Here is a 25,744-nt window from a genome sequence, read left to right as displayed (position 1 = left end):
TCTATGAGGGTCTTTTGAATCGATGTCAGTGAGTGTTTGAGGCAAAACTAGGCAAAAGCTGTCACACACATCTCTGCTTTGTATTGACGCACCCTGTGTTGTGTGTGTGTGTGTGTGTGTGTGTGTGTGTGTGTGTGAGAGAGAGAGAGAGAGAGAGAGGTTGGTGATGATATCTGTGTGAGGAATGACACAAACCCACAGTAGACACTTCTCCTCTTCACACACACACACACACATGCGCACACACACGCACACACACAGCACAGTGTGTTTCCATACACGCACACACACACACACACACACACACAGCACAGTGTGTTTCCATACACGCACACACACACACACACACGCTAAGTGCCTGAGTGAGAGAGAGAGGGAGAGATAGAGGCAAGATGTCAGGAAGAGAAAATGTGAGGTGTGTAGGAGAGATGGAGAGAGGGAGGGATGGAGAGAAGGAGGGATGAAGAGAAGGAGAGAGGGATAGAGAGAGAGAGATGAGAGACAAGATAAGGAGGGGTGGAGAGAGAGAGGTATGGAGAGAGAGAGGGATGGAGAGAGAGAGGGAGAAGGATGGAGGAAGGGAGAGAAAGAGAGAGAGGGGGAGGGATGGAGAGCGATGGAGAGAGAGAGAGAGAGGGAGAGAGGCGGGAGGGGGATGGAGAGAGAGAGAGGGATGGAGAGAGAGAGAGAAGGAGAGAGGGATGGAGAGAAGGAGAGATAGAGAGAGAGAGGGATGGAGAGAAGGAGAGAGAGATGGAGAGAAGGAGAGAGAGAGAGAGAGAGAGAGGGATGGAGAGAAGGAGAGAGGGATGGAGAGAAGGAGAGAGGGATAGAGGGGTAGAGAGAGAGGGATGGAGGGGTGGAGAGAGAGAGGGATGGAGAGAGAGGGAGAAGGATAGAGAGAGAGAGAGAGGGAGAAGGATGGAGAGAGAGAGAGAGAGAGGGGGGAGGGATGGAGAGAGAGGGAGAAGGATGGAGAGAGAGAGAGAGAGAGAGGGATGAGAGAGAGATAGAGAGAGAGAGAGAGAGGGATGGAGAGAGAGAGAGGGATGAGAGAAAGATAGAGAGAGAGAGATAGAGAGAGAGGGGTGAGGGATGGAGAGAGAGAGAGAGGGATGAGAGAGAGGGAGAGGGATGGAGAGAGAGAGAGAGAGAGGGGTGAGGGATGGAGAGAGAGAGAGAGAGGGAGAGGGATGGAGAGAGAGAGAGAGAGAGAGAGAGAGAGGAGGGGAGGGATGAGAGAGAGAGAGGGATGGAGAGAGAGAGAGAGAGAGAGAGAGAGGGATGGAGAGAGAGAGAGAGAGAGAGAGAGGGGTGGAGGGATGGAGAGAGAGAGAGAGAGAGAGAGAGAGAGAGGGGTGGAGGGATGGAGAGAGAGAGAGAGAGAGGGGGGGGTGGAGAGAGAGAGAGAGATAAAGAGAGAGAGAGGGGGATGGAGAGAGAGATAGAGAGAGGGGGGTGGTGGAGAGAGAGAGAGAGAGAGAGAGAGAGAGAGGGGGGGGGGGTGCGTGTGTGTGTGTGTGTGTGTGTATGCGTGTATGTGTGTGCGTGTGTGTGTGTCTATGTGTGCGTGTGTGTGTGTGTGTGTGTGCGTGTGTGTGTTTATGTATGTGTGTGTGTGTGTGTGTGTTGATCATACTGAAGGCTATTCTACCTGACACAGGGTCACTGGAGAGTCATAGTCATGAACCCTAAACCCTGGATAGAGGGGCTCAGTGAATGTGGAGGTGAATGTGTGCAGGTGGGTCAGTGTGTCAGAGGAGACTGTGTAGAAGGACAGAGTGCCGGCCGGCCAGTCCCAGATACACTCCTACTCTGCTGGAGGGGGAGGGGGGGGCAGGTAGGGCAGTGCTCTTATCATTGTGCCAGGCAGTGTAACGGTTACCATGACACCTCAGACTCCAGGACTTATCATTGAATCCAAGCCCAGAGTCACGACCCCCTCCTCTCCTGCTGATCCCTTTATATGTCACTGATATATAAACCCCTCCTCTCCTCTCTGTCTCCCAGTAACAGCGCCCAGACAGACCCTCTCTACACAGAACCTGGGACCAGACCTCAAATCTCTCTGGGTGGTCAGGATACGGCTGCTTCTCCGACCTCAGTGTCACCGTTCTGTTCTCCTCAGACAGAGAGAGGCGTCTGTTTGCTGTGTTTGGGTCCAGTGTGAGATCACAGACATCTGATGGAGGAAACCAAGACACAACATGTTACTAATCACCATCATTACATGAGAACTGCTCACTGTTTCATTCATCCAGAGATTCACTAAGAATATTGATCAACTTCATTGATTCATCAGTCTGAGTCTGTGTGTGAATGTGAGCTGTTTAGTGTTTGAGGGATTTTCATGACAAGTCAGAGTTTGTACAGACATGAATACACACACACACACACACACACACACACACACACACACACACACACACAATCCCCCCCCACACACACTCTCTGTCCCACACACAAGAACAAACACACTCTCTCTCTCCCACACACACTCTCTCTCTCTATCCCCCACACACACTCTCTCTCTCTATCCCCCACACACACTCTCTCTCTCCCACACACACACTATTCACCCCCCCTCCCCCACACACACACTCTCTCTCCCACACACACAACACACACACACACTATTCACCCCCCTCCCACACAAAACACACACTGTCTCCCACACACACACTCTCTCTCTCTATTCCACACACGAACAAACACACACTCTCTCTCCCACACACACAAACACACATTCTCTCTCTCCCACACACACAAACACCCACGCACCCCCCCCACACACACACTCTCTGTCCCACACACAAGAACAAACACACTCTCCCCCCCACACACACACTCTCTCTCTATCCCCCACACACTCTCTCTCTCTATCCCCCACACACACTCTCTCTCTATCCCCCACACACTCTCTCTCTCTATCCCCCACACACACTCTCTCTCTATCCCACACACACACACTCTCTCTATCCCCCACACACTCTCTCTCTCTATCCCCCACACACACTCTCTCTCTCTATCCCCCACACACACACTCTCTCTCTATCCCCCACACACACTCTCTCTCTCTATCCCCCACACACACTCTCTCTCTATCCCCCACACACTCTCTCTCTCTATCCCCCACACACACTCTCTCTCTATCCCCCACACACTCTCTCTCTATCCCCCACACACTCTCTCTCTCTATCCCCCACACACACTCTCTCTCTATCCCACACACACACACTCTCTCTATCCCCCACACACTCTCTCTCTCTATCCCCCACACACACTCTCTCTCTCTATCCCCCACACACACACTCTCTCTCTATCCCCCACACACACTCTCTCTCTCTATCCCCACACACACTCTCTCTCTATCCCCCACACACAGTCTCTCTCTCTATCCCCCACACACTCTCTCTCTCTATCCCCCACACACACTCTCTCTATCCCCCACACACACTCCCTCTCTCCCACACACACTCTCTCTCTCTATCCCCCACACACACTCTCTCTCTATCCCCCACACACACACTCCCTCTCCCCCACACACACACTCTCTCTCTATCCCCCACACACACACTCTCTCTATCCCCCACACACTCTCTCTCTCTATCCCCCACACACACTCTCTCTCTCTATCCCCCACACACACACTCTCTCTCTATCCCCCACACACACACTCTCTCTCTATCCCCCCCACACTCTCTCTCTCTCTATCTCCCACACACTCTCTCTCTCTATCCCCCACACACTCTCTCTTCTCACTCTCTCTCTCTCTATCCCCCACACTATTCACCCCCCCTCCCCCCCACACACACACACACACTGTCTCCCACACACACACACTCTCTCTCTATCCCACACACGAACAAACACACACTCTCTCTCCCACACACACAAACACAATTCACCCCCCCTCCCCCACACACACACACTCCCTCCCCCCCCCCCCCCACACACACACACACACTCTCTCTCTCTCTATCCCCCACACACACTCTCTCTCTCCCACACACACACACAACACACAAACACAATTCACCCCCCCTCCCCCACACACACACACTCCCTCTCCCCCCCCCCACACACACACACACACTCTCTCTCTCTATCCCCCACACACACTCTCTCTCTCCCACACACACACACAACACACACACACTATTCACCCCCCCTCCCCCCGACACACACACTCCCTCTCCCACACACACACAAACACCCCCCCCCACACACACACACCGTCTCCCACACACACACACACACACACACACTCTCTCTCTATCCCACACACGAACACACACACACACTCTCTCTCTCCCACACACACTCTCTCCCCACACTTTCTCTCTCTACCCCCCACACACACTCTCTATCTCCCACACACACAAACACACATTCTCTCTCTCCCACACACACAAACACACACGCACCCCCCCACACACACTCTCTCTCTCTATCCCCCACACACACTCTCTATCTCCCACACACACAAACACACATTCTCTCTCTCCCACACACACAAATACACACGCACCCCCCCACACACACTCTCTCTCTCTATCCCCCACACACACTCTCTCTCTCCCACACACACACTGTCCCTCCCACACACACAAACACAACACACACACACTATTCACCCCCCCTCCCCCACACACACACACTCTCTCTCTATCCCACACACGAACAAACACACACTCTCTCTCCCACACACACAAACACACATTCTCTCTCTCCCACACACACAAACACACACGCACCCCCCCACACACACACTCTCTGTCCCACACACAAGAACAAACACACCCCCCCCCACACACACTCTCTCTCTCTCTATCCCCCACACACACTCTCTCTCTCTATCCCCCACACACACTCTCTCTCTCTATCCCCCACACACACTCGCTCTCTCCTACACACACAAACACAACACAAACTCTCTCTCTATCCCACACACGAACACACACACACACACTCTCTCTCCCACACACACTCTCCCTCCCCACACTTTCTCTCTCTATCCCCCACACACACTCTCTCTCTCCCACACACACTCTCTCTCCCCACACTCTCTCTCTCTATCCCCCACACACACTCTCTCTCTCCCACACACACAAACACACACGCACCCCCCCACACACACTCTCTCTCTCTATCCCCCACACACACTCTCTCTCTCCCACACACACACTGTCCCTCCCACACACACAAACACAACACACACACACTATTCACCCCCCCTCCCTCACACACACACACTCTCTCTCTATCCCACACACGAACAAACACACACTCTCTCTCCCACACACACAAACACACATTCTCTCTCTCCCACACACACAAACACACACGCACCCCCCCCACACACACACTCTCTGTCCCACACACAAGAACAAACACACCCCCCCCACACACACTCTCTATCTCTATCCCCCACACACTCTCTCTCTCTATCCCCCACACACACTCGCTCTCTCCTACACACACAAACACAACACAAACACACACACTATTCACCTCCCCCCCCCCCACACACACACTCTCTCTCTATCCCACACACGAACACACACACACTCTCTCTCCCCACACTCTCTCCCACACACACAAACACACTCTCTCTCTCCCCCACACACACGCGCACACACACACACACAAAATACATACTCTTTCTCTCTGTCACACACACTGACGCACACACATAGCTATTGACTCAAACTGATACACACACAGCTAAACACACACAATATATTCTCTCCTCACACACACACACACACACACACACACACACACACACACACACACACACACACACACACACACACACACATGTAAACACACATACAGTACATACTCTCCTCACACATGCACACACTCCTAAACACACCCACATATACAAACGCAGACACACACACACACCTAAACACACACACACACAAACGCAGACACACACACAGCTTAACACACACATATACAAAGGCAGACACACACACACACACACAGCTAAACATGGACACACACACAGCTAAAGACACACACACTCTGTCTCTCTCTCTCTCTCTCTCTCTCTCCTTATCTCTCTCTCTCTGTCTCTGTCTCCTTATCTATCTCTCTCTGTCTCTCTCTCTCCTTATCTCTCTCTCTCTCTCTCTCACTGTCTCTCTCTCCTTATCTCTCTCTCCTCACCTCTCTCTCTCTCTCTCTATCTCTCTCTCTCCTTATTTCTCTCTCTATCTGTCTCTCTCTCTCTCTCTGTCTCTCTCTCCTTCTCTCTATCTCTCTCTCTCTCTCTCTCTCTCTCTCTCTCTCTGACCCAGTTCAGTGCTCCTGTGGTATCACAAACCCTGGGTTTGCTCTTCATGGGGAGGAGAGTTACGTCTGTGTGTGTGTGTGTGTGTGTGTGTGTGTGTGTGTGTGTGTGTGTGTGTGTGTGTGTGTGTGTGGTCTTGTGTTGTGTCCCCCTCTCCCCAGGTGTTCTTGTGTCCTCTGTCCAGGCTGCTGATCTCTCTGCTAATTGTTGTCCATCAAGTCCACCTGTGTTCCAGCTGTCTCGTCCAATCACCTGTCTTCCTGTCTCCTATATATTGTGGCTTGGTGCATGTGTAGGGTGCGGGGGAGGGGTGATTGTGTTTGCTTCTGGGCGTGTGCTGCTTGTGTTTGACCTAGTAGAGTTTTTATGGTGTTGTGGTCTCGTTGTCTTTCCTTCCCTCGGTAGAAGGGCTAGGGGAAGAGACCCTGGGGTCGACGCTGCATCACGTAGGAACCATCCAATGTCTTCCCTCCCCTCTCCTTCCTTCTCCCTCTCTCTGCTTTCTCCACCTCTACCTCCACTACCCCTCTCATCCCTCTCTCTCTCTTCCAATGTCTCTCTCACCCAGACTACCTCTGTCTCCTCCCTCTTTCCCTCTCCATCCCTCTCTCCCCTTTTTCTCTCTCCCTCCCCTGCTCCTCCCTCTGCATTTCTCTCCTCTCTCTCCCTCCTTCACTCCCTCCCTCCTGTTCACCCCATCTCCATCCCTCTCCTCCATTCCTAGTCCTCTCAACCTCTCAGTTGCTCCTAATCTACCTCTCTCTCTCCTTCACTCCTCCCTCCATCCATCCCTCATTCCCCTCTCCTGTGTCTGTCACTTCCACACTCCTTTATCAATCCCTCCCCTCTCCATCTCTTCCTCCGTTCTCTCATCCCTCTCTACCTCCACACCCACTCTGTTCCCCCTCCTCCGCCTCTTTCTTTACCCTGAGATCCTCCCCTCATCTTCTACTCCTCAACTCCTCTCCCTTTCTCTCCCTTCTCTTCCTCTGTCTCATCCTCCTCTCCCTCCACACCCAACTCTGTCCCTCTCCTCCTTTATCTCTCTGTCGCTCCCTGTCTTCCTGTCTCTCTCTCCATCTCTGTTGTGCTACCTCTCTCCTTCTCCTCCATGTCTCCTGTTTCACTCCTTCTCCATTCCCTCTCTCCCCCTTTTCTCTCTCCCTCTGCTGCTCCTCCCTTTACTCCTCCCTCCCCTTTCTCTCCCTCCTCTCCCCCACTCTCTCTCTCCTCTCCTCCCACTATCTCTCTCCCTCTCTCCCTCTCCTCTACTCCCTCTTTCTCTCTCTCCTCCCTCTACTCTCCCTCCTCTCCTCCCTCTTTCTCTCTCTCTCCTCCCTCTCCCTCTCCTCTCTCCTCTCCTCCCTCTCCCCCACTCTCTCTCCTCTACTCCCTCTTTCTCCCTCTCCTCTACTCCCTCTTTCTCTCTCTTTCTCCTCCCTCTCCTCTACTCCCTCTTTCTCTCTCTCTCTCCTCCCTCTCCTCTACTCCCTCTTTCTCTCTCTCCTCTACTCCCTCTCTCTCTCTTTCCTCTCCTCCCTCTCCTCTACTCCCTCTTTGTCTCTCTCTCTCCTCCCTCTCCTCTACTCCCTCTTTCTCTCTCTCCTCTACTCCCTCTCTCTCTCTCTCCTCTACTCCCTCTCTCTCTCTCCTCTACTCCCTCTCTCCCTCTCTCTCCTCTACTCCCTCTTTCTCTCTCTCCTCTACTCCCTCTCTCTCTCCCTCTTTCTCCTCTACTCCCTCTTTCTCCCTCTTTCTCTCTCTCCTCTACTCTCTCTCCCTCTTTCTCTCTCCCTTCTCCTCCCCTCTATTCCAACTCTCTCCTTCTCTCTCAATCCCTCCACCTCTCCCTTCCTCACTCCTTTCCTCCCCCTCTCTCCCTCCCTTTTCCTGACCCCTCTCTCAAGCCTGTCTTGTTTTGCAGCAGTAGTCTCCTGTCGTCTCCAGGATCAACCTGTCTTTTTGAAGATGGCCACCCTGAGAGGTAGGACTGACCCTGCTGCTTAATGTGTCATTGACTGTTCAGATATGTGATGAGAGTGATGGGGTAGACTGAGTGATACAGTCATCACACATTCAAACAGGACGAGGCTATGGAAGCTGCACATGTAGCCCAGAAGTCCGTTTTAATGTCTATTATGGTTTAACAAAGATACTAAGATCAAAGAGATCTTGTCAAATTCAGGATGTCACCAAAACGTACAGGTGTTTCAATCAGGAAGATGAAGACTGACTAAATGAAAAGCAGGTGTGAAAATGTCCGCTGCATCCTCCCCCTCTCCCCTCCCTCCCTCCCCTCTGTATCTCTCTTTCCTCGTCTCCTTCCAGCACTTTCTATTTCTCTCCACCATCCCTCTCCTCTCCTCCTGCTCTCCTCCCCTTCTCTCTCATTCCTTCACCTCTCTAGAACTCACTTATTCACTCCTCCTCCCTCCCGTCTCCTCTCTCTCTCTCTACCACTCTGTCCATCTCCTCCTCCCTCCCGTCTCCTCTCTCTCTCTACCACTCTGTCCATCTCCTCCTCCCTCCCGTCTCCTCTCTCTCTCTCTACCACTCTGTCCATCTCCTCCTCCCTCCCGTCTCCTCTCTCTCTCTACCACTCTGTCCATCTCCTCCTCCCTCCCTCCTCTCTCTCTCTACCACTCTGTTCATCTCCTCCTCCCTCCCGTCTCCTCTCTCTCTCTACCACTCTGTCCATCTCCTCCTCCCTCCCGTCTCCTCTCTCTCTCTACCACTCTGTCCATCTCCTCCTCCCTCCCGTCTCCTCTCTCTCTCTACCACTCTGTTCATCTCCTCCTCCCTCCCGTCTCCTCTCTCTCTCTACCACTCTGTCCATCTCCTCCTCCCTCCCGTCTCCTCTCTCTCTCTACCACTCTGTCCATCTCCTCCTCCCTCCTGTCTCCTCTCTCTCTCTACCACTCTGTCCATCTCCTACTCCCTCCTGTCTCCTCTCTCTCTCTACCACTCTGTCCATCTCCTCCTCCCTCCTGTCTCCTCTCTCTCTCTACCACTCTGTCCATCTCCTACTCCCTCCTGTCTCCTCTCTCTCTCTACCACTCTGTCCATCTCCTCCTCCCTCCTGTCTCCTCTCTCTCTACCACTCTGTCCATCTCCTCCTGTCTCCTCTCTCTCTCTACCACTCTGTCCATCTCCTACTCCCTCCTGTCTCCTCTCTCTCTCTACCACTCTGTCCATCTCCTCCTCCCTCCCGTCTCCTCTCTCTCTCTCCACCACTCTGTCCATCTCCTCCTCCCTCCCGTCTCCTCTCTCTCTCTACCACTCTGTCCATCTCCTCCTCCCTCCTGTCTCCTCTCTCTCTCTACCACTCTGTCCATCTTCTCCTCCCTCCCGTCTCCTCTCTCTCTCTCTACCACTCTGTCCATCTCCTCCTCCCTCCTGTCTCCTCTCTCTCTCTACCACTCTGTCCATCTCCTCCTCCCTCCTGTCTCCTCTCTCTCTCTCTCTACCACTCTGTCCATCTCCTCCTCCCTCCCGTCTCCTCTCTCTCTCTACCACTCTGTCCATCTCCTCCTCCCTCCCGTCTCCTCTCTCTCTCTACCACTCTGTCCATCTCCTCCTCCATCCCATCTCCTCTCTCTCTCTACCACTCTGTCCATCTCCTCCTCCCTCCCGTCTCCTCTCTCTCTCTCTCTCTCTCTACCACTCTGTCCATCTCCTCCTCCCTCCCGTCTCCTCTCTCTCTCTACCACTCTGTCCATCTCCTCCTCCCTCCCGTCCTCTCCTCTCTCTCTCTACCACTCTGTCCATCTCCTACTCCCTCCTGTCTCCTCTCTCTCTCTACCACTCTGTCCATCTCCTCCTCCCTCCTCCCTCCTCTCTCTCTCTCTACCACTCTGTCCATCTCCTCCTCCCTCCCGTCCTCTCCTCTCTCTCTCTACCACTCTGTCCATCTCCTACTCCCTCCTGTCTCCTCTCTCTCTCTACCACTCTGTCCATCTCCTCCTCCCTCCCGTCTCCTCTCTCTCTCTCTCTCTACCACTCTGTCCATCTCCTCCTCCCTCCTGTCTCCTCTCTCTCTACCACTCTGTCCATCTCCTCCTCCCTCCTGTCTCCTCTCTCTCTCTACCACTCTGTCCATCTCCTCCTCCCTCCTGTCTCCTCTCTCTCTACCACTCTGTCCATCTCCTCCTCCCTCCTGTCTCCTCTCTCTCTACCACTCTGTCCATCTCCTCCTCCCTCCTGTCTCCTCTCTCTCTCTACCACTCTGTCCATCTCCTCCTCCCTCCCTCCTCTCTCTCTCTACCACTCTGTCCATCTCCTCCTCCCTCCCGTCTCCTCTCTCTCTCTACCACTCTGTCCATCTCCTCCTCCCTCCCTCCTCTCTCTCTCTACCACTCTGTCCATCTCCTCCTCCCTCCCGTCTCCTCTCTCTCTCTCTACCACTCTGTCCATCTCCTCCTCCCTCCCGTCTCCTCTCTCTCTCTACCACTCTTTCCATCTCCTCCTCCCTCCCTCCTCTCTCTCTCTCTACCACTCTGTCCATCTCCTCCTCCCTCCCGTCTCCTCTCTCTCTCTACCACTCTGTCCATCTCCTCCTCCCTCCCGTCTCCTCTCTCTCTACCACTCTGTCCATCTCCTCCTCCCTCCCGTCTCCTCTCTCTCTCTACCACTCTGTCCATCTCCTCCTCCCTCCCGTCTCCTCTCTCTCTCTACCACTCTGTCCATCTCCTCCTCCCTCCCGTCTCCTCTCTCTCTCTACCACTCTGTCCATCTCCTCCTCCCTCCCGTCTCCTCTCTCTCTCTACCACTCTGTCCATCTCCTCCTCCCTCCTGTCTCCTCTCTCTCTCTACCACTCTGTCCATCTCCTCCTCCCTCCCGTCTCCTCTCTCTCTCTACCACTCTGTCCATCTCCTCCTCCCTCCCGTCCTCTCCTCTCTCTCTCTACCACTCTGTCCATCTCCTCCTCCCTCCTCCCTCCTCTCTCTCTCTACCACTCTGTCCATCTCCTCCTCCCTCCCGTCTCCTCTCTCTCTCTACCACTCTGTCCATCTCCTCCTCCCTCCCGTCCTCTCCTCTCTCTCTCTACCACTCTTTCCATCTCCTCCTCCCTCCTGTCTCCTCTCCCTCTCTACCACTCTGTCCATCTCCTCCTCCCTCCCTCCTCTCTCTCTCTCTCTCTACCACTCTGTCCATCTCCTCCTCCCTCCCGTCTCCTCTCTCTCTCTACCACTCTGTCCATCTCCTCCTCCCTCCTCCCTCCTCTCTCTCTCTACCACTCTGTCCATCTCCTCCTCCCTCCTCCCTCCTCTCTCTCTCTACCACTCTGTCCATCTCCTCCTCCCTCCCGTCTCCTCTCTCTCTCTCTCTACCACTCTGTCCATCTCCTCCTCCCTCCCTCCTCTCTCTCTCTCTACCACTCTGTCCATCTCCTCCTCCCTCCTGTCCTCTCTCTCTCTCTACCACTCTGTCCATCTCCTCCTCCCTCCCGTCTCCTCTCTCTCTCTACCACTCTGTCCATCTCCTCCTCCCTCCCGTCTCCTCTCTCTCTCTCTCTACCACTCTGTCCATCTCCTCCTCCCTCCTGTCTCCTCTCTCTCTCTACCACTCTGTCCATCTCCTCCTCCCTCCCGTCTCCTCTCTCTCTCTACCACTCTGTCCATCTCCTCCTCCCTCCTCCCTCCTCTCTCTACCACTCTGTCCATCTCCTCCTCCCTCCCTCCTCTCTCTCTCTACCACTCTGTCCATCTCCTCCTCCCTCCCGTCTCCTCTCTCTCTCTCTCTACCACTCTGTCCATCTCCTCCTCCCTCCCGTCTCCTCTCTCTCTCTACCACTCTGTCCATCTCCTCCTCCCTCCCTCCTCTCTCTCTCTACCACTCTGTCCATCTCCTCCTCCCTCCCGTCTCCTCTCTCTCTCTCTCTACCACTCTGTCCATCTCCTCCTCCCTCCCTCCTCTCTCTCTCTCTACCACTCTGTCCATCTCCTCCTCCCTCCTCCCTCCTCTCTCTCTACCACTCTGTCCATCTCCTCCTCCCTCCCGTCTCCTCTCTCTCTCTACCACTCTGTCCATCTCCTCCTCCCTCCCGTCTCCTCTCTCTCTCTACCACTCTGTCCATCTCCTCCTCCCTCCCGTCTCCTCTCTCTCTCTACCACTCTGTCCATCTCCTCCTCCCTCCCGTCTCCTCTCTCTCTCTACCACTCTGTCCATCTCCTCCTCCCTCCTCCCTCCTCTCTCTCTACCACTCTGTCCATCTCCTCCTCCCTCCCGTCTCCTCTCTCTCTCTACCACTCTGTCCATCTCCTCCTCCCTCCTGTCTCCTCTCTCTCTACCACTCTGTCCATCTCCTCCTCCCTCCTCTCTCCTCTCTCTCTCTACCACTCTGTCCATCTCCTCCTCCCTCCCGTCTCCTCTCTCTCTCTCTACCACTCTGTCCATCTCCTCCTCCCTCCCTCCTCTCTCTCTCTACCACTCTGTCCATCTCCTCCTCCCTCCCTCCTCTCTCTCTACCACTCTGTCCATCTCCTCCTCCCTCCCTCCTCTCTCTCTACCACTCTGTCCATCTCCTCCTCCCTCCTCCCTCCTCTCTCTCTACCACTCTGTCCATCTCCTCCTCCCTCCCGTCTCCTCTCTCTCTCTACCACTCTGTCCATCTCCTCCTCCCTCCCGTCTCCTCTCTCTCTCTACCACTCTGTCCATCTCCTCCTCCCTCCCGTCTCCTCTCTCTCTCTACCACTCTGTCCATCTCCTCCTCCCTCCCGTCTCCTCTCTCTCTCTCTACCACTCTGTCCATCTCCTCCTCCCTCCCGTCTCCTCTCTCTCTCTACCACTCTGTCCATCTCCTCCTCCCTCCCGTCTCCTCTCTCTCTCTCTACCACTCTGTCCATCTCCTCCTCCCTCCTGTCTCCTCTCTCTCTCTACCACTCTGTCCATCTCCTCCTCCCTCCTGTCTCCTCTCTCTCTCTCTCTACCACTCTGTCCATCTCCTCCTCCCTCCCGTCTCCTCTCTCTCTCTACCACTCTGTCCATCTCCTCCTCCCTCCCATCTCCTCTCTCTCTCTACCACTCTGTCCATCTCCTCCTCCCTCCTCCCTCCTCTCTCTCTCTACCACTCTGTCCATCTCCTCCTCCCTCCCGTCTCCTCTCTCTCTCTCTACCACTCTGTCCATCTCCTCCTCCCTCCTGTCTCCTCTCTCTCTCTACCACTCTGTCCATCTCCTCCTCCCTCCCGTCTCCTCTCTCTCTCTCTCTCTCTCTACCACTCTGTCCATCTCCTCCTCCCTCCCGTCTCCTCTCTCTCTCTACCACTCTGTCCATCTCCTCCTCCCTCCCTCCCGTCTCCTCTCTCTCTCTACCACTCTGTCCATCTCCTCCTCCCTCCCGTCCTCTCCTCTCTCTCTCTCTACCACTCTGTCCATCTCCTCCTCCCTCCTGTCTCCTCTCTCTCTACCACTCTGTCCATCTCCTCCTCCCTCCTGTCTCCTCTCTCTCTCTACCACTCTGTCCATCTCCTACTCCCTCCTGTCTCCTCTCTCTCTCTACCACTCTGTCCATCTCCTCCTCCCTCCTCCCTCCTCTCTCTACCACTCTGTCCATCTCCTCCTCCCTCCCGTCCTCTCCTCTCTCTCTCTACCACTCTGTCCATCTCTTACTCCCTCCTGTCTCCTCTCTCTCTCTCTCTCTACCACTCTGTCCATCTCCTCCTCCCTCCTGTCTCCTCTCTCTCTCTACCACTCTGTCCATCTCCTCCTCCCTCCTGTCTCCTCTCTCTCTCTACCACTCTGTCCATCTCCTCCTCCCTCCTGTCTCCTCTCTCTCTCTACCACTCTGTCCATCTCCTCCTCCCTCCTGTCTCCTCTCTCTCTCTACCACTCTGTCCATCTCCTCCTCCCTCCCTCCTCTCTCTCTCTACCACTCTGTCCATCTCCTCCTCCCTCCCGTCTCCTCTCTCTCTCTACCACTCTGTCCATCTCCTCCTCCCTCCCTCCTCTCTCTCTCTACCACTCTGTCCATCTCCTCCTCCCTCCCGTCTCCTCTCTCTCTCTACCACTCTTTCCATCTCCTCCTCCCTCCCTCCTCTCTCTCTCTCTCTACCACTCTGTCCATCTCCTCCTCCCTCCTGTCTCCTCTCTCTCTCTACCACTCTGTCCATCTCCTCCTCCCTCCCGTCTCCTCTCTCTCTCTACCACTCTGTCCATCTCCTCCTCCCTCCCGCCTCCTCTCTCTCTCTACCACTCTGTCCATCTCCTCCTCCCTCCCGTCTCCTCTCTCTCTCTACCACTCTGTCCATCTCTTCCTCCTCTCCAGTTCTATCAGTTCTCAGTGTCTCTTTCCCACCTTTCTCTCCTCTCTCACTCCATCCCTCTCTCTCTCTTTCTCTTCTGTCACATTCCCTCCTCCCTCCTTCTCTCCCTCACATGTATCTACTTCTCTCTCTTTTCCCCTCCCACCAGTTTCACCTGATCCTCCTCGTTCTCCTTCCTCCCCCTGTCCTGTCTCTCCTTCTCTCACCCCTACCTCCCCTCTCTCCTCCCCTTCTCTCACCCCTACCTCCCCTCTCTCCTCCCCTTCTCTCACCCCTACCTCCCCTCTCTCCTCCCCTTCTCTCTCTTCTTCTATCACCCCTCTCTCCTCCCCTTCTCTCACCCCTACCTCCCCTCTCTCCTCCCCTTCTCTCTCTCCTTCTCTCACCCCTACCTCCCCTCTCTCCTCCCCTTCTCTCTCTTCTTCTCTCACCCCTACCTCCCCTCTCTCCTCCCCTTCTCTCTCTCCTTCTCTCACCCCTACCTCCCCTCTCTCCTCCCCTTCTCTCCTCCCCTTCTCTCACCCCTACCTCCCCTCTCTCCTCCCCTTCCTCCCCTCTCTCCTCCCCTTCTCTCACCCCTACCTCACCTCTCTCCTCCCCTTCTCTCACCCCTACCTCCCCTCTCTCCTCCCCTTCTCTCTCTCCTCACCCCTACCTCCCCTCTCTCCTCCCCTTCTCTCTCCCCTATCTCCTCCCCTTCTCTCTCTCCTTCTCTCACCCCTACCTCCCCTCTCTCCTCCCCTTCTCTCCTCCCCTTTTCTCTCTTCTTCTCTCACCCCTACCTCCCCTCTCTCCTCCCCTTCTCTCCTCCCCTTCTCTCACCCCTACCTCCCCTCTCTCCTCCCCTTCCTCCCCTCTCTCCTCCCCTTCTCTCACCCCTACCTCACCTCTCTCCTCCCCTTCTCTCACCCCTACCTCCCCTCTCTCCTCCCCTTCTCTCTCTCCTCACCCCTACCTCCCCTCTCTCCTCCCCTTCTCTCTCCCCTATCTCCTCCCCTTCTCTCTCTCCTTCTCTCACCCCTACCTCCCCTCTCTCCTCCCCTTCTCTCCTCCCCTTTTCTCTCTTCTTCTCTCACCCCTACCTCCCCTCTCTCCTCCCCATCTCTCTCTTATTCTCTCACCCCTACCTCCCCTCTCTCCTCCCCTTCTCTCTCTTCTTCTCTCACCCCTACCTCCCCTCTCTCCTCCCCTTCTCTCCTCCCCTTCTCTCACCCCTACCTCCCCTCTCTCCTCCCCTTCCTCCCCTCTCCTCCCCTTCTCTCTCTCCTTCTCTCACCCCTACCTCCCCTCTCTCCTCCCCTTCTCTCTCTCTTTTCCCCTCCCACCAGTTTCACCTGATCCTCCTCCCTCCCCCTGTCCTGTCTCTCCTTCTCTCACCCCTACCTCCCCTCTCTCCTCCCCTTCTCTCCTCCCCCTCTCCTCCCCTTTTCTCTCTTCTTCTCTCACCCCTACCTCCTCTCTCTCCTCCCCTTCTCTCACCCCTACCTCCCCTCTCTCCTCCCCTTCTCTCTCTTCTTCTCTCACCCCTACCTCCCCTCTCTCCTCCCCATCTCTCTCTTATTCTCTCACCCCTACCTCCCCTCTCTCCTCCCCTTCTCTCTCTTCCCTCAATCAGTCTTCCTCTCCTTCTCCTGTTGCTTTTTCCTCCCCTACTAATTCACTCTCCACTATCTACTCCTCATATCAAGTTCAAGTTCTCTCTCTGCCCGACCCTCTACCTACCTATCTATCTATCTATCTACCTACCTATCCATCTACCTACCTATCCATCTACCTATCTACCTATCTATCTATCTATCTATCTATCTATCTACCTACCTATTCATCTACCTATCTACCTATCTACCTATCTACCTATCTATCCATCTACCTATCTACCTATCTATCTATCTACCTATCTATCCATCCATATATCTACCTATCTATCCATCTACCTATCTACCTATCTATCCATCTACCTATCTACCTACCTATCTATCCATCTACGTATCTACCTATCTATCCATCTACCTATCTACCCATCTATCCATCTACCTATCTACCTATATATCCATCTATCCATCCATCCATCCATCCATCCATCCATCCATCCATCCATCCATCCATCCATCTACTCTTCATACCCCCTCTCTGCCCTACCCTCTCTCTCTCCACCACCCTCTCTACCCTAACTCTCTCTCTATTCTCTCTCTCTCTCTATTCTCTCTCTCTCTCTCTCTCTCCAGTTCTCATCCTCTCTACCCCTCTATCATAGTTAAATTATTATAACCTTGGCTCATTCCGAAGCTTTAGAGACGCCTCAGAAAGTGCAATCTCTGCTGTGCTTTCTAGAGGATGCACTTGGTGTTGAGAGACCATGTGAGTCTGAGATGTGTGTGCTGAGGAATCTGAAGCCATCAACAATATCAACAGATGTCCCATTGATGGAGATGGGAGTGTGATTCCCTCTGTTCTCTCTGAAGTCAACAATGGTTTCCTTTGTCTTAGGGACATTTATGGAGAGGTTGTTGTCATGGCACCACAGTGTTAGATCTTCCACTTCCCTTCTATAGGCCTCCTCGTCATTGTGGCTCATTAGTCCAACTAACTACTGTGGTAGTTCCCTCTCACAACTAATGTTCCTGCATACAGACACACTGGTACAAAACACACTCTCCTCTTTCCCCTGACACCAATTCACCTGCATACACACACACATCTTTCTCTCACACACACTTCCCAGGTTCTACACACACAAACATCCCCAAATCACCCTCTCTCCCCACCCCCCCGCTCTCTCTCTCTCTCTGTCTTTCAACATGAATATACATGAATGGACTTTGGACCAGGTCAGACGTAAACCCAAGGACAAGCAGAAACATTCTAAAAAGACGCCTGTGGGAATCAGACCCAAGTCTGGGTACAGAGAGAAAGACTGTGGAGACAATAAATGATCATTAAGTCATATTAGTGACAACTTTTCACTTCACTACCCTACACTATCACCCCCAACCACACACACACACACACACACACACACACACACACACACACACACACACACACACACACACACACACACACACTTCACACTAGGCTTCCCTGTCTAGTTCATGCCCTATGGAAAGGACAGACCAAGTCAGGAGAGCCAAGGGGGGAGGCTTCTTCACCTTGTAGCCCAACTTAACTCACATTCCTCCTTCCCTTCGTCTGAATCACTTAAAGACACAAACACACCAAAACAGACAAGGAAGCTGTGACCTATAACCTCAAGAGACCATCCTGACCCCACAAGCTCACAGTCTGTTTCTCTCCAGGGACCAGGATGGTCTCACAAGGTTCCAGATTAGCAATAATGACAGCTCTGAGTCCCACTGCACTGTGAACTCTTCTGCCATGGATGACAGTCACCAGCACACCAGATAACAGTCACCAGCACAACCACACTGACATGCAGTGTAGGCCAATCATCAATAAACCCCTTTCCAACAGAGAGCATAGGCCTGTTGTGGTTTTTCACATGCCTCTGTAATATGATCTTTAGAAACGTCTTTAGACACGAAATAGCTTCCTCCCTTGCTCCAGCACGCATGCGCACAGCGTGCTGGAGCAACGATTGCGCGCTGTGCGCATTAGTGCTGGAGCAAGTGAGGAAGCTATTTCGTTTCGAAAGACGTTTCGAAAGATCATGGCATGTGAAAACCACAACAGGCCTATGCTCTATGTAAGCACAACTAGCGATTCATCAAGACAGATTGATGAAAACAACCGTTTCGCGGCAGAAAATAGATTTTTAGAAACTGCATTGAGTGCCCCGACCACAGCCATTACATGGATATACTGGCTCGCGCTGGATTTTAAATTTCTTCTACATGCCTCCGAACTACACCAAAGTGATCTCGGTGAGTCAAACGTCTTATAATATGTCGTAAATAAGGTCCAGGTTGTCAAAAACGAGCATTGTCCTTTAAGTTTGATGTGTTGCCTCATTTTGCCTGTACGGCATTGCTGCATCGCCTGCACAACGCCATCATCTATAGCTTACTTTATCTGGTTTAAAACCGAAATAGTTCCATGTTAAACCTTAAGTTATGTTTCTTCAATAATGTTACATTTGATGGAGCGGACCCGGAGCTAGGGAACACTTCTGCCGTTACGATAGCCTACTGAGAACGACTGGCTTGCGCCCAGACATACAGATAACGTCAATATTGCATGTGTGCGCGAGCCAACACATTGGGAGCTGTCACAACGGTGTCGCGAGTGACTGCGGAGATGTGTGCGCGAGCCAACAAATTGGGAGCTCCACAATGGTGTCGCGCATAGACATATATAATACGTATATATAATACATATATGGTGTCGCGAGCCAGTCTTCTCAATAGCAGAAACCAGTGAATTTGGGAACAGAGGTAACATTGTCCCCCTGCCGTGTTCAACGGTAGTAGCGTATTCCACGGTAGTACCGTTGTATAGAGCTTATAGTATAGTTGGCACCGTGACGTTTTGGCACCGCGGTAGACCGTTCCGTACCGGTATATCGTGCAACACTACTGTCCAGGATAAAATGTTTTGGGTAATCCATGAATGTTAAATGTAGATATATTTCTTACAGTTTTTCTTATTTTAATCTTGCTTTATCAATTATTTGTTTCACCTAAGATTTGGGAGGAGGCACTGCCTCCCTTGGCTACTCGCACCACACGCCACTGAAAAGCACTGTTATGGAAACATTAGCACCATTAGAAGAGTGAGATTATCACCAACTTCCTCAGAACAAATGAGCAGAGTATTAACATCATTCCATCCACCTGTACTCTATGGATACCAACAACAGCATCAGAGGATCCAACACTGATACAAAAGCTTAGTGGGAGCAGATCCCCGTCATTACCACTTAAGAGGGCTCTAAAAACCTCTCCTCTCACCGGATTCTGATCAGGGACTGGACATGACGTGGTGCTCATCCAACAATTATGAGTGTGTGTGTGTGTGTGCATATGTGTGTGTGTGTGTGTGTGTGTGTGTGTGTGTGTACATATATGTGCGTGTGTGTGTGTGTGTGTTTGTATGTGTGCGTGCGCATATGTGTGTGCGTGTGTGTGCTGTGTGTGTGTGTATGTGTGCGTGTGTGCGTGTGTGCGTGTGCATATGTGTGTGTATGTGTGTGTGCTGTGTGTGTGTGCGTGCGTGAGTGTGTGTGTGTGCGTGTATGTGTGTGTGCTGTGTGTGCAGCATGTGTGTGTGTGTGTGTGTGTGTGTGTGTGTGTGTGTGCGTATGTACCCATCACTATGAATATAGTTCAAGTGTAAGCAGCTCTTAGGTGTTTGAACAGTTGTGACAGATTGTATTGTATTTTATATGACCCCTGTTTTCTAGGCCCAAGTAGATAATGGTGGTGAACTCAGCTTCAGTTAAGATACATGAATAATCAATGTCAATGTCAATACTCACATTTTCCAAGTCCAGGTCGGATCCTGATCTCTCCACCATGATCCACACTGTAGGAATAAGCAGAGGAATGATGAGGATGATGCAATGAGACGTCACCACTTTTGGGCTTTATGTGTTTGTTAGTTACAGGTAGATTGCAGGATTATATAAAAACTACCAGACCTATTTTCCCGTGGAAGGGTGACTGTAGCATGAGCCAAGGAAGAACCCATTCAATTAGAGAGAGCGGATCTGAATCACGGGGAGGATCCAAATTCATTGAAAAATCATTTTTCACTTTTGTTGACCATGCCAGAGAGACCAGACCAGCACCTACGGGTACTTTGCCATGTTTAATACATCCATGGCTGTTTATCCCTGTATTTTCTGCGGGTATTAGGACCAAAATAATTGAATCATGGCATGAAGGCAAAGCTCAACTGCTTTGAATTAGCTAGTTATGCTCATAGCTAGCCAGATGACTGCTGTTGGTCCTGTCATATGTAGCTATCTAGGTAGCTGAAATACATCAGAGAGCAGAGCTGAAGAGCACCTGTTGGACCAACCCCAGCTGATGCACCACCAGTATATTGTTGGCATTCGTCTCCTCTAGGTTCTCTAATGCTACTGCACATGCTGACAACATGCATCATGGGTGGAGGTCTGCACTCTCAAAGTGCCCTTCTGGTTATAGGGTGATTTGTGTCTGTTCTGTCAAGAGACTCGTAGGCTGTGAAAGTTGAGACCATCTAGTTCAGAGAGGGGGGCTACATAAGAGACACTGGGTGATTCTCTTCCACTTGATTTAAAACTCTCCTCTTACTTGAGTTTCTCCAGTCTCCAGTGTGGATCCTCCAGTCCAGCAGAGAGCAGCTTCACTCCTGAGTCTCCTGGGTGATTGTAGCTCAGGTCCAGCTCTCTCAGGTGGGCGGGGTTTGACCTCATAGCTGAGGCTAGAGAGACACAGCCTTCTTCTGTGACCAGGCAGCCCGACAGACTGTAGAAACAGATCGATACAAACACATTACTACCCTCTGCTGGTGAAAAGAGAGAGTTGAAGGATTATATTCCATCTTCCTACAGACAAATATTTGAACATTGGATCTGCCCTGGTTCACACATTGTCAGATTCTTGAATACAAAGTGATCTTTTTTTGTCAGTCAATATTTTTGATATGCTTTCTCTTCCTTGTAACCCATGCTAAATAAGAATGCTCTGAGACTCCAGGTTTATTATAGAAATGGAAAAGCCTGGTCTCTGTAGTACTGAGACATTCCAATCCAACCAATGAAACTCCCCATGAGAGTTCAGGTAGGTTTACACTGTAGTTTATCTGTAGTTACTGTAGTTTAGCTGTTTCTAGTGGGAACATTCAGCTGATCATCTGCTATGATTGTAACAGTTCATAATATCTCCCATCATGTCATTCATAAGAGTCTCATTCCAAAGATGAGAAACTCTGGTTTAAAAAGCTCTGGCAGCATTTCTCTGTTAGTCTGCATCCATTCAGTCTGTAGGGAGATGATGATGATGATGAAGATCACCAAACTGCTTCATTTGCAATGAACACATGATGTATAAGGAGAGATGTCCTGTCTATGCAGTCCCCTGGAGCAGACAGGTTCAGAGGCAGGGTTCTGAAGGAGTGTGCTGTACAGCTGGGAGTCCAGCTCACCCAGCTATTCCAGCTGTTTTAAACACAGGCTTTGTCTCAGCAGCTTCCCACCATCATCCCCTCATGCCAAGACTATGAACGATGGACCCTGAATCAGACCCATGGATAATGGACAGTGGATCATGGATCATCTCAATCCAGCTCACCCAGAATCTCCAGCCTGTCCCTTTTCCCTTGACTACCCTGCAACCTTTCACCCCCGACTACACACCAACACACACACACACACACACACACACACACACACACACACACACACTATAACCGATACTTAAACAATGTTACACAAACACACCAGTACTTTAACAATGTTATTATTATCAAGGGATATGATAGGCTGTTTCTGAGCCAGGGAGAGCACATTTGGAGTTTGTGTGTTAAATAATTGTCTGTTCAAAGTTATCTTTAGAGTGCATTACACGAACGCCAGACTGGCAAAAATATACCCAGAGACTGATGACACCTGTAATGGGTGCAAGCAATCACCTGCTAATCACACACACACGTTCTGATCCTGCCATGAGTTGACAGATTTCTGGTGCGAAATTTACGGTACACTCAGTACTCGACACAGACCTCAGACCCGACCCACTCACTGCCATATTTGGGATCTCTACCAAATAACACCCACTCTCTCATCAGCAAAGCAGCGAGTGCTGGCTCTCACCTCCTTGCTAGCTAGACGTCTCATCCTATTCAAATGGAAACACCCCCGCCCCCCCCCCTCACACAGTAGCTGGTTGAAAGAGGTTCTTAATCACATAACGCTGGAGAAGATAAGAATCTCAATCACTAACTCCAAACTTTCATCTGACAAGACGTGGAAGCCCTTTATTGACTATTTGAACAATACTACTATCCCCCCAGATGACTAGATGCTGACCCCCCCCCCCCCCTCTACCTCATCTACCCCCCTTCCCTTTTCTGTACTGTTTGGTTTTGTGTGTCTGTCTCATCTTTATTTACAGTTTATCATTCATTTATTTACTACATCCCTGCTTTCAGTATTGTTAAGTGCTTTGTCAGGGTTTGGATATGTGGGCAGGAAAGTGGGTGAGTAGGGTTTCGTGTTTTTGTCCTTTTGCTAAAAATCAATAAAAATAATTTTGAAAGAAAGAAAAATAATTGCCCATTTGTGCGTCCTTCGTAGCACACTCTATTAACAAGGGATATGATGTGATATGATGAGGCCAGTGGCATAATGTAGTTATGATGGCCCCAGAGTGAGCTTATTATGATGAACCCTATTAGTGCACACTACTTGAAGCACACACACACACACACACTGTAGTCTATACACATTTTAACAACAGTGTGCTGTTGAATTAGCTAGCCTACGTTGGCTATTGTACTGGCGAAGTGGAGGTCAGAAAGCTATCAGAACCATGCGCTCACGCAGTAACAAACAGAGGCTCAATCAAATCAAGTCAACTTTACATAACTATGGCTGGGAAGGTTTAGGCAAAAACAACAACACATCAGCAAGGAAGTTGCTACTCTGGATAACTCGCCTATAAACTACTGTAAATAGTTGAGCTGTGGATAAGAGCTAACGATAAGTTTACTATTGACATCCATAAACTTTCTGCACTCAGTTTAACCAGGGCTTGTTGCTGTCGGCTTCACACAACAGAGATGCCTTCATTAGCTGATCTTAGCTAATATTCTTAAAAACATCTGAAAAACACGTTGGCTACACAATGAAACAGGCGCTGAGCAGCGACCTCACTCCATGATAACAACCTGCAGGGGCACGGCCTACCCCAAATCCCCTTGAGAAACACTTGTAGGCTAACATTACTCACCTATTTGAATGGCATTCCACTATTCTTGCATTGAGCAAAATTGAAGACAATGTCCTTAATATTCAACTCTTGGACTCTGAAAATTAAGCCTACCATAATGTATATATAAAGTCGTGAAATGTACAGTACATCTAACAATAGCCTAATGTTATTGTTTGGACTTAATGTCAATCAATTGAGGTTCACATTTTTGAATGTTTGTCAATCAATTGAGGTTCAAATAGTAAATGGACTGCACTTATATAGCACTTTTCCACCTTAGCGGCACTCAAAGCGCTTTACAATGGCCTCTCATTCACCCATTCACACACACACACCAATGGGGTTAGCTGCCATGCAAGGTGCTAGTCTGCTCATTGGGAGCAATTTGGGGTTAGGTGTCTTGCTCAAGGACACTTCGACATGTGGACAGTCGGAGATGGGATTCGAACCACTGACCCTTCGATCATTGAACGACCCGCTCTACCAACTGAGCTACAGCCGCCCCGTCAACAGTTCACCTTTTGCGCCTAGTGTACCATACTGTCTTGTGTCTGATCAAATAGAGACTTAACATTGGACAAGAACATACAGTATTTCCCAGCAATCATCATTGCACATCTGTGTATGACAAAAATATGACACGTTTATTAATGTAATCGTTTTAAGTGTATTTGTTTATGTAGAATAAGCATATAATGTTGTTATTGAGTAAGACTTCTGCAGACTATTTTCTGGAGACATGGGTAGAGAGAGTGAGTGAGTGAGTGAGTGAGTGAGTGAGTGAGTGAGTGAGTGAGTGAGAGAGAGAGAGAGAGAGAGAGAGAGTGAGAGAGAGAGAGAGAGAGAGTGAGTGAGTGAGTGAGTGAGAGACAGACATGGGTAGAGAGTGAGTGAGAGAGAGAGTTAGAGAGAGAGAGAGAGAGAGAGAGAGAGAGAGAGAGTGTGAGTGAGTGAGTGAGTGAGTGAGTGAGTGAGTGAGTGAGTGAGTGAGTGAGTGAGTGAGTGAGTGAGGGGGAGAGGGGGAGAGAGAGAGTGAGAGAGAGAGAGAGAGAGTAAGTGAGTGAGTGAGTGAGTGAGTGAGTGAGTGAGTGAGTGAGTGAGTGAGTGAGAGAGAGAGTGAGTGAGAGACAGACATGGGTAGAGAGTGAGTGAGAGAGAGAGAGAGAGAGAGAGAGAGAGAGAGAGAGAGAGAGAGAGAGTGAGTGAGTGAGTGAGTGAGTGAGTGAGAGACAGACAGACAAACATGGGTAGAGAGAGAGTGAGTGAGTGAGTGAGTGAGGGGGAGAGAGAGAGAGAGAGAGTGAGTGAGTGAGTGAGTGAGTGAGTGAGTGAGTGAGTGAGTGAGTGAGTGAGTGAGAGTGAGTAAATGAGTGCTAGCCTAGACAAGAAATAACACACTGCCCCAATCTTCCATCTGCTTTCACCTTGGCCAGCCCATCTCAGCCCAGCCTAACCCAGTCCAGTCCAGCCTAACCCAGTCCAGTCCAGCCTAACCCAGCCCAGTCCAGTCCAGCCTAACCCAGCCCAGTCCAGCCTAACCCAGTCCAGCCTAGCCTAAATGTATATTTAATGGACTATAACGTTTAACTTCTTATATAAGACTAGGGTGCCTTGGGATTTTAAGTACGTATGAAGGGTGCGGTGACTGAAAGAAAGGTTGAGAAACGCTGGTATATATGGTGTGGCTCTTGGTGGTACCACAGTCATTGTTGTGTCTCTTAGTCTCTGACTGGTTGGCCACCCCTGCCCTAATGATTTGGGATCCTAGCAGCGCCCCTGTCTTGTTCCTAATCTACATTTGTATTTAGTCTTGATTGTGTCTTTGTTCCTTCAATAAATGACCCACCCACCACCTACAGTCTGTATATGTCTGTATGTATGCATTGAGATGATAGTCCCTATTTTGTCAACTCTACTGTATGTACTGTAGTCCAAAGATAATTTCTCAAGTGGAATGTTGATGCTCAAAACATCCCTCTTCAAGGACAGAGATGTACAATTACTTAGACATTTAAATCCCATCATTTAACATGTGAATATGCTCAGGGATACAGACCTCAGTTTCTCCAGTTTGCAGTGTGGACTCCCCAGTCCAGCAGAGAGCAGCTTCACTCCTGAATCCTGCAGGTCATTGTTACTCAGGTCTAACTCTCTCAGGTGGGAGGAGTTTGAGCTGAGAGATGAGGCCAGCAGAGAACAGCATGTCCCTGTTAATCTGCATCCACTCAGGCTGAGGAGACAAGGACAAGTATTAGCAAACATTTTCACCAGTAATCAGTGTATTGACAAAGCGTGTTTTC

The 25,744-nt window shown here is 51.1% G+C and overlaps 1 protein-coding gene across 1 annotated transcript in view; it reads right to left on the bottom strand.

The window, feature by feature from the left end:
• Positions 1-2,076: 2,076 nt before the first annotated feature.
• Positions 2,077-25,744, bottom strand: part of LOC311322285 (uncharacterized protein) — a gene marked incomplete at its 3' end in the record, with an annotated part of 55,258 nt that continues 31,590 nt past the window's right edge. The window contains 5 exon segments of the mRNA XM_084454352.1: positions 2,077-2,124; positions 2,130-2,182; positions 20,003-20,049; positions 20,805-20,978; positions 25,501-25,674. Of these exon segments, the coding sequence (XP_084310478.1) occupies positions 2,077-2,124; positions 2,130-2,182; positions 20,003-20,049; positions 20,805-20,978; positions 25,501-25,674 (496 nt within the window).

This window comes from Borostomias antarcticus (assembly GCF_949987555.1).
Source record: "Borostomias antarcticus genome assembly, chromosome: 20".
NCBI lineage: Eukaryota > Metazoa > Chordata > Actinopteri > Stomiiformes > Stomiidae > Borostomias > Borostomias antarcticus.
Note: the sequence above shows the minus strand (reverse complement) of the source record. Positions and strands in the feature narration are given on the sequence as shown.